A 9,177-nucleotide genomic window follows, 5' to 3' on the forward strand; every position below is an offset into this window, starting at 1 on the left:
CAAGCTTTTTATACAAGATAAAAAAAGACGGGAAGGTATTAGAATTAAGAAGGATTAGGAATTGCTCCCTGAAGAAAATGGGATTTTAGTTAGGACTTAAAGGAACCCAGGGAAGCCAGGAGGTAGAGATGAGGAGTGAGACATGAGAAACAACCTGAGAACCTAGAGCCAAGAGATGAAGTGTCTTATTCAACCAAAATAATTGGTTTGAAGCATATGTAGCAGGGGAAAGGTATAAAAGACTAGCAAGGTAGAAGGCTAGGTTATGAAGAGCTTTGAATAACAAAAAGAATTTATTTAATCTGATCTTAGGCAATAGGGAACCACTGGAATTTCTTGAATAGGATGATGACTATTGAATTTGCATTCTAGGAAAATCATTTTAGTGGCTGAATGGAGGATGAATTGGATCAGGGAGACACATGAGCAGGATACTGCAATAGTCCAAGGGGGAATGGATAGGGATAAGGGCCTGCCAATGTGGTGGCAGTATCAGAGGACTATTGTGAAGGTCATGTCAGCAGCCTTTGGCCACATATTGGATCAGAGACTTGGGAATTTTGAACCATTTTTCAACATTTTCATTCAGTTGCCTTAGAGTCATCATATAGAAAGTTAATTTAGATGGCCAACATGGTCCTTAACCACTTAAGAATATTCTGCTTACATGGATGTGAGGAGTTATCTAGATTGGTACAGCTGGAGTAAGAAAAATTTCACCAAAATCTTCTCAGACAGAATAAGAAAAGTCTATCCTTTTCTAAGGATTTTCCAGGAAAATACATTCCACAGCCTTCCTTTTGCAAATATTGTCTAGGAAATTTGTCTTATTTTTTTAATCCTGAATCTTTCCGATTTTCTCAGCTATAGTCTCTTGTGCAATATAGATGACATTGTAACCTTCTATATTCAATGATCATATTTTCCGAATAAAAAAATAGGGATACATGACTCAACAAAAAGATTTCTATTACAAAACTTTTGTAAAAGTTAATATTCTCTTGAAATTGGGATTGGTCTAATAATTATGGGATACATTACTATATATATATATATATATATATATATATATATATATACCCTTTCATTATTGTTTGTTCTTTTACCTTAACTCATTTCTTTCCTTAAATGATCTTAACTATATTTGGTTCAGCTCTGGGCACCACCTTTTAGGAGAGAGGACCCTGATAATCAGGAAAGGATCCAAAACAGGGTGAAATGGAATAATGAAGATCCTTGTGACCATGCTGATGAAGGATCAAACTTGTTGTATGGCCTATAGAAGAGGAGACTTAAGGCAGACATGAAAACTGTCTTCCAAGGATTTGAAAGGCTGTTATCTGAATGAGGGATTAAGGCTATGTTTCCAACTTCCTAATAATTAGAGCAATCCCAAACCAGAACCAGCTAAGTGTTTGTTCTCATTCAAGGTCTCCGAGCAAAGAATAGATGGCCATTTTCTAAATTCATTATTGGGGGGAATTTTAGTGAGGGTAGCAAGTTGGATCAGATGGTCTTTGAAATCCCATCTAACTCAAAGATCTGGGGATTCTGTGATTCTTTTAACCCCTTTTAAATCCAACATGGACTTCATTTCTCTTCTTAATCTTCTTACTTATAATATTACATGAGTCATAAAAGTAACAGATGCTAAGAATTTTAGAACTGAAAATGACCTTGGAGATCCTATTGTTTATCCTTCTCATTTTGTAGATAAAGAATTTGAGATCCAAGGAAACTGAGTCCCAAAGTCACACAGAGGTAGAATACCCACTTCCTACCCCACAGAAGAGAACTCTTTCAACAATGGTATATACTTAGAAAAAAAATCAGTTAAAGCAAAAATGCAGACATTTTATAATTAAATGTCTTTAAAATGTAAATTGATTTAATGGGTTGTGATGTGGCATGAGCTGGAGAAAGAAAGAAAATAATTTTGAGGAATAAGGTACAAAATATGGCTGTTTTATTTTAAATAGTAAGTGTCCCTGTTGAAATATAAGTTGCTGGGGCAGCTAGGTGGTGCAGTGGATAAAGCACCGGCCCTGGAGTCAGGAGTACCTGGGTTCAAATCTGATCTCAGACACTTAATAATTACCTGTGTGGCCTTGCCTTGCAAAAACCTAAAAAACAAAAGAAATATAAGTTGTTTTCTGTCATAAAAATGAGAACTTTAGAAGTCTATGAATTATTTTCTAAAGAACACAATTTCTAGGAAATATGTAGGTTATTTTTCTGAGAAAATAGTTTGGTTCAGACTGTGTCTATAAAGACTTGATTGATTTTCTCATTTAACTCAAGAAAGACTTCGATAATCTTTGCTTTTATTATGAAAATATCAATATCACTAACTCAACTAGATGACCTGGGGCTAATTTCTTTGCCTCTGGTATCCATTTTTTAATAGGTAAAATGAGGGGTCAGTCAGTCTAATACATTTATGAAGCATCTGCTGGGCTAGACATTAACTGTGGATAAAAAAATTTTTTAAAAAATAAAAGACACAGTCCATGCTCTTAAAGGGCTGACAACTGAATGGGGGTAGCTGATCCCCTTCTAGCTCTAAATATGCAACCCTGTAAGCTTGCTAAATTTTCTTCTAATCTCTTTATTTATATTGTCCTCTCATGTATCCTTTAAAAATACTTATAATCAATGTGGATACTGTATTCCTTGAGTTTTTCATTTTTCCTTGCATTATTTTGCTATATTCTTTCCATATGGTGGTAATAAGAGTGTTCAGTACTTTACAATTATTATTTTTCATTTGACCTTCACAACTACTTCAGGAAGGAGATTCCATTATCAACACCATTTTACAGATAAGGAAATGAGACAAATCAGTCCAGGCTCATACAAGTGGCAAGTATCTGAGAATGGATTTGAATCCAGTTCTATATGGACTCTATGGCTACTCTATTCAGCTTTGGAAAAAGAAAGCATGCAGATTTATTTTTGTCCTTGCCCATAGTTTCTGAAAACTTGTGCAGCTTTAATTCAACAAACATTTACAAAATGAGAGGCCAAAAGTAATGACCAGAGAATTGACCTTGCAGTTAGGAAGACCTAGGGTAAAGACATGCTTCAAGTGCTTTCCAGGTAATTCTCTAAGATTGTATATTATGAATGGACTAAGTTGCATCTAAATTTGGTAGTTTGTTTTACTGGAAAGAGTATACGTGTAGGGAATTCCCCATACCAGCAAAATCACAGGTCCAAGTTTTACCTCTCCCCTACAACCCCAAAATGTACTAGGTGCTAGGAATACTTCAAACAAAAGAAAAAAAAAGATAGGACCCATCTTCATTCCAATGTCTGAAATCTCATCAACTCAATCTAAATACAAAGATGAAACATTTTTGCTATGTGTAAAAAAATATATCTATGTTTATACTATTAAGACTGAAGAAAGAAACCAAATAGTTACATCCTGATAATGATTTATTTAGCAATATTTGCAGCTACAGAGACAAACCAGGACCAAGGCTCTCAATAGAATAGGCCAATGACCATTAGTTTCTACACTGTTAATATACAATTTGGAGGGACTAAAATATAGAATTATAGGGACTGAAACACCTATTTTTCTTATTGGTGGAGAAGAGGGTTGTTTTATGACACATAGGGACATGTTTGGGATTGGGGTCAAATTGTGACTTCTCCAAAATCTCCAAAATCAGGTGACTTACCAGTGCCTGAAACTTACCTTCACAAAATGGTAGGTAAAAGGCAAAATGGAGTTATTCATGCTATTTTTTTTAATATAACCACACACATGTTCCCCTTCTCTCATACATATAGATGTTATAACAAATTTCACTTCAAATTACATGCTTCTCCCCAGTTTTAAAAAGTAATATTTTTGGAAAATTTTCCCTTTGAGTTCATTTACAATCATTTTTTTTCTTTTTGGGCTTATATACTAGCCTCACTTCTAAGAGCAAAATTAACTCTTTATCGTGTACTTCAGAAGACAGAAATTAGGGAATCTAAACCACCACTTTTATTTCAGCTTCAAGAAGCAATTTTTATCCAGAAAACGGAACTCTTGTCAATAAAATGTACCATAGAGCATTCCATCTGTTGTATAATATTTTGTTGAAGAGTCTGATAAAATGTGGAAGCACAGAAAATCTATATGAGCCTTGGTTGAAAAAACCCTCTTTTGCTTTATTTATAGCCACCCCAAGCTCTCTGTGCCAACTTTGCCGACTGTGTATCCGCAACTGCATAGGAAGAGCAAGGCTACATCTTGTTCCCCAGCTCCAGCTCCCAACGCTCCTGAAAGACTTCCTACAATACCGATAAAGCAGTAAGCTCACCCTCCATGTCTCAAATAGCAAATGCTGATGTTTGTTCTCTCGAATGTTATATGTTTCCTATCCAGCTATCCTGGGGAATAAGGTGAAACACGGTGTGAGAACCCTCAGGGAAGATGTATAGATAACTCTAGCTTGATATCTATTATTTGGATGTTCAGTTATATTGGTTGATGTTAATTATACTTTGTATTTTATGTATTGAGACAACATATGGTCTAGATTTCATTGGCTAGTCTATTTTTTTGATGTAGGATAAAAACAAAAACAAAAAACCCTCTACCTTTCATGTAATCTAATCTTCAGACAGAAACAGAAATACAGACTTTTTAAGAATTATTTAAATTACTGTAAATTGTGATCTATATTCCTTATGTCTGGCTTAGTGGCTTAGTTTCAGTATCTACTGGAAAGTGTTTATTGTAGCTTTGTTTATTTTTTTATAACTGTAGACTGTGAGTCATGTTTTGAAAAGAATAGCAGGGAGAGATCTTGGACCTGAACTGTACTGTATTAAAGGAAATTCCCTGTGTTGAGTTTTTTTTTAACTTTTGCATTCTAAGAAATATGCTGAAAAGGAAAGATAAGACCCTCAAGAACCTACAAAGGATACTAAACACTTAGAAAGCCACTCAGAGCTTTAAAAAGGGTTTGTTAAAAAAGGGGGGGGGGTTGTTAAAGAAATAAAAAACAATAGGTGTTGTTTTATCTAGGGTGAACAGGGCCTTCCCCCAAATTAGGATCTCCAAGCCTGTCACTCATCTATCACACCTCCTCCTGAGAGACTGACTACTAGTAGTATCAGAAGAGTTCTCATTGTTTACAAATATCTACTTAAGAATCCAGGAGATTTCAGGACAGGTAGCATGCATACTTGTGTAATTAATTAAGAATTGATCCTTCTTCTCCAGGGGAGAGGCCAGTTCAGCACCAAATTAAATGAAAGATAAATATTTAGAAAAAAATTGGTGAAAAATCACATAGTTTTAAAAAAGAAATACCAGTAGAATACTATTTTAGTAAGCTATAAAGCAACATTAAAATCTGCAATACTGTATCCAAACCTCATTAAGGGTGTTTTGTTGTTGTTTACAATAAAAAGTAGCATTTGCTATATTTATAGATAATAATGAATGGATGGGATAGGGGTAAGGAGAGAGGAGAGTGTTATGAATATGGGGGTTACTTCTATACCAGTGGTGCCTGCAAGGGTAAATATAACTGTATTCACCCCAGTGAGTTGTAAGTATATTTGAGTGAAATGTAAAATATTCTTAATAAATTTTGATTTTTTTTTCAAAATGTTGTATTATTGATTTGGTGTGTTTTAATGAAGCATAAGGTGTTTGTTTTTTAGTTAACTACATTGGTTCAAGGATTGATGATAAGGGCATTGCTCAGCTATAAGTGGATGGATAATTCAAATTTTTCCAGGTAACAAAGCACAAAATCAGTTATTTTGTGAACTACCACATGATCAGGATTTTGGAAAAGCTAAGTAAGTCACAAAGACATTCACTATGTCACACTTGGTCTCTAACTAGACCTGCTGTAAATCAATGTCCACCAAGAACTCTTTACCTCATACATGGTATCCTTAAAGACCTTCAGTTGTCAAATCTTTAAATGGTAAGAACATAGGTTATAAGTGTGATATCACCCATCCTTTGCAGCTCCTCTTCTCACATGGGGGGGTGGGGTGGAGTGGAGAGAATCTTCCAGAAATTTACTCTGTTCAAAGATCAGTGAATCTGTACCCATTAGAAATCACAGTTCACTCATTCCTTCCAGTGAGTTTGATCTCACTAATTAGCTACAGGATATAGTTGCTTCAAAGCATTAGCATGAGAGAAAAGTAGCAATAGAATATCTTCCCCAAATCTTGGGCATAGACTTTCACAAGCCAATACATTGTGGGAATATTGTACACACTCAAGTTGCATGTGTAAGGAACAATATGAGGAAGATGAATTCAAATTCTGCCTGACTGGCAGACTTGAGCTTTCATCCTCAATTTCTTCATCCATGAAATAAGGAGAAAAAGGTTTTGTTGATCTCTGGTTGTCCCTTCCAGCTCTATATATGATCATTTTACCAAGTCGGTTCAATTTATAAGAGAAATAATAAGAGGGGGTAACTGGGTGCTACATGGATGATAAAGCATCAGTCCTGGAGTCAAGAAGATCTGAGTTCAAATCTTGACTCAGTTATTTGACATTTACTAGTTTTGTGCCCTTGGGCAAGTCAACTTAACTCTGATTACTTCACACCCCGGGCTATCTCCAGTCCTTCTGATTCATATCTGATCACTGAACCCAGATGACTCAAGAGGAGAAAGTGAGGCTGGTGGCAGCCCAGCAACCCCTCACTAAAATCCAATCCACACATTCTTGTCATGGCATCATCTCCCTGATTTCATGATCTTCTTTGAGAACAAAAGACAAACATCATCATCAATAGAAATAATAATTATATTGTCTCCTTAAGCCCTTTGAGGGCAGGGATTGTTTTAATTTTTTTTGTCTTTGTATGTTTGATGCCTACCCTATATGGTATATCTGGCAGAGCTTTGGAGATAGTTTGGATATATTGTGTTGTGCTAATTTGTTGTCAGAAAATCATATCCTCTGTTTAGTCTGACATTGTTGGAGCACCGTGGTGCCTTGCTAATATGAAGGACCTCCAGCCCTAAGGTCAAGGACTCCCACAGCATCCAGGTCATACCTAGAAATCCTATTTCCTATTATATCAGTCCAGCAGGAGATAATGGTCATGGAAAAGACAGTGAGAAGGGTGTATTTGTACAACAATCTTCTCATTATTATCAACCTAATGTGCAGGTCATGCCAACATTCAATTAATGTCACAGTCTGGTCTTCTTCAATTAAAGAGGATGACACATAGTAACTTGTACCTAATTGATACTTGTTAGTTGATTGGTTGATTAGCTGCCAAAGCTGCTAGGTGGGGCAGTGGACAGAGCACTGAGTTTGAAATCAGATAGGTTCATGTTCTAGTCTCAGACACTTACTAATTGTGTGACCAGGGCAAGTTACATCTATAAAAGGAGCTGGAGAAGAAACGACGAAACCATTCCAGTATCTGCCAAGAAAACCTCAAATAGGGTAGCAAATAGTCTGACATGACTGAAACTGACTCAACAACAATAGTTTATAAAGCACTTTCCTACTAACATGGTGTGGTAGGTAATATAAATATTATTTTTCATTATTTTAATATTTGAGACAATATTTATTTGATTATAATTTATAGATGAAAAAACAGATTCAGCAATTAAATGACTTGTTGACATTCACAGTGAAATTAAGTATACGAAATACTTTTAAAATCTCTTTTTAATGATTCAAGGACATTATCAAGTAATACATAATGGTGTCCTGAATTCTTGAGGTATAAAGGGATGCTTATAATGTGTATAAGCTGCTCATTCTCTGCATTCTTTTGTCTACTTTTTATAGTTTTACTGTCTTATTATCAGTCTGTCAATGATTAATTTTTGCAGGTTGACAATGTGCTTGTTGAGCCTTCTAATATGTTTTTGTTTGGTAAATATTTAGAATTAGGAATGAATTAAAAGAAATAGGCTCTGAGTCAGGGTTTGAAGGGCTTCTCCTAAAAGTTAAAGCTATAATATATTTAGTATAGATTTTGGTAGCTCAGAGGGCTTACCTCTTTTTAATTCTTTTTCTGAAGGTCTTCCAGGTTCTTTCATATGTTCCTGAAAAGCTTAATTTAGTATGCAAATAACCTATGAATAAGTTCAAAACCCAACACACAAATATTTTAGGATATTGAACATTATGAAGATTTTCCAACTATAAGTAATCAATTATTTTAAAAGCATAGCATCTTTATTATATGATAAATGAATAGAAACTTGAAAATACCTCTATTATGCAGGCTTCTTCTTTCAGCAAATTCATTTCATTCAATCAACAAATATTTATTGAAAATTTGCTATTTTTCAAGGCATTATGAATCTCTTTCATCTTCATAGGCAAAGGCAGCAGAGTTCTGGACAAGAACATTGCAGCTGGTTCCAGAAGACCTGAATTCATGTCCTAGCTATGAATTCACTTTGTGTGATCTGGACAAGTCAGAGAAGCTCAGAGAACTGAAACTGACTTCAAAGGTCATGTGGTCCAATGCCCTCCTTTTGCCAATATGAAAAATACTCTTTAGAAGAGCTGGAAGTTAAACCTCTGGCTCCAAATCCATGCATCTTTAAGGTTTCATTTTCTTTATTTATAAAGTAAAGGAGTTGAATTCTCTGGCTTATATATGGTCCCTTCCAGCTCTTAAGTTTATATCAATATGAAAATAATTTCATATAAAACGAGAGGTGATCATTAAGTTCACTTTTAATGAAAACCCTATCTACATTTATTTTCAAATAAGCAAACCAAAGATGGAATTTAAAAGATAAAAGTAATACATTTCCTATTTCTTCTATGGTGGTTATTGTTCAGTCATTTTTCAGTTGAGGCCAACTCTTCATGACCCTATTTGGAGTTTTCTTGGGCTAAGATACTAGATCAGTTTGCCATTTCCTACTCCATCTCATTTTACAGAAGCAGGCATACAAGGTTAATTGATTTGTCCAGGGACACACAAATAATGTTTTGAATTCAAAAAGAGAAGTCATCCTGACTTCAGGCCCAATCCTCCATCTACTATGCCACCTAACTGCCCTCTTTCTCCTATGAATCTGGTGTCAAAGAAATTAGGTTTCTAGAATGACATTTTAAATCTCAGTATATTTATATTTTGTGCATTGAGTATTATTATTCCTTAGTCAGAAAATAATACCTTCTTTTCTCACACACTATCAGCATCA

General features: G+C 35.0%; 1 protein-coding gene across 3 annotated transcripts in view; it reads left to right on the forward strand.

The window, feature by feature from the left end:
* Window positions 1–8,606, forward strand: part of LOC141517666 (ankyrin repeat and SOCS box protein 5-like) — a 54,366-nt gene extending 45,760 nt beyond the window's left edge. For all 3 annotated transcript variants that reach the window (XM_074228933.1, XM_074228931.1, XM_074228932.1), the window contains exon 7: window positions 4,181–8,606. In XM_074228933.1, coding sequence (XP_074085034.1) covers window positions 4,181–4,308 — 128 coding nt within the window. In that variant the 3' untranslated portion in view covers window positions 4,309–8,606. The remainder of the gene's footprint in view (window positions 1–4,180) is intronic.
* Window positions 8,607–9,177: the final 571 nt, after the last annotated feature.

This window comes from Macrotis lagotis, chromosome 3, assembly GCF_037893015.1.
Source record: "Macrotis lagotis isolate mMagLag1 chromosome 3, bilby.v1.9.chrom.fasta, whole genome shotgun sequence".
Taxonomy (NCBI): Eukaryota; Metazoa; Chordata; class Mammalia; order Peramelemorphia; family Peramelidae; genus Macrotis; species Macrotis lagotis.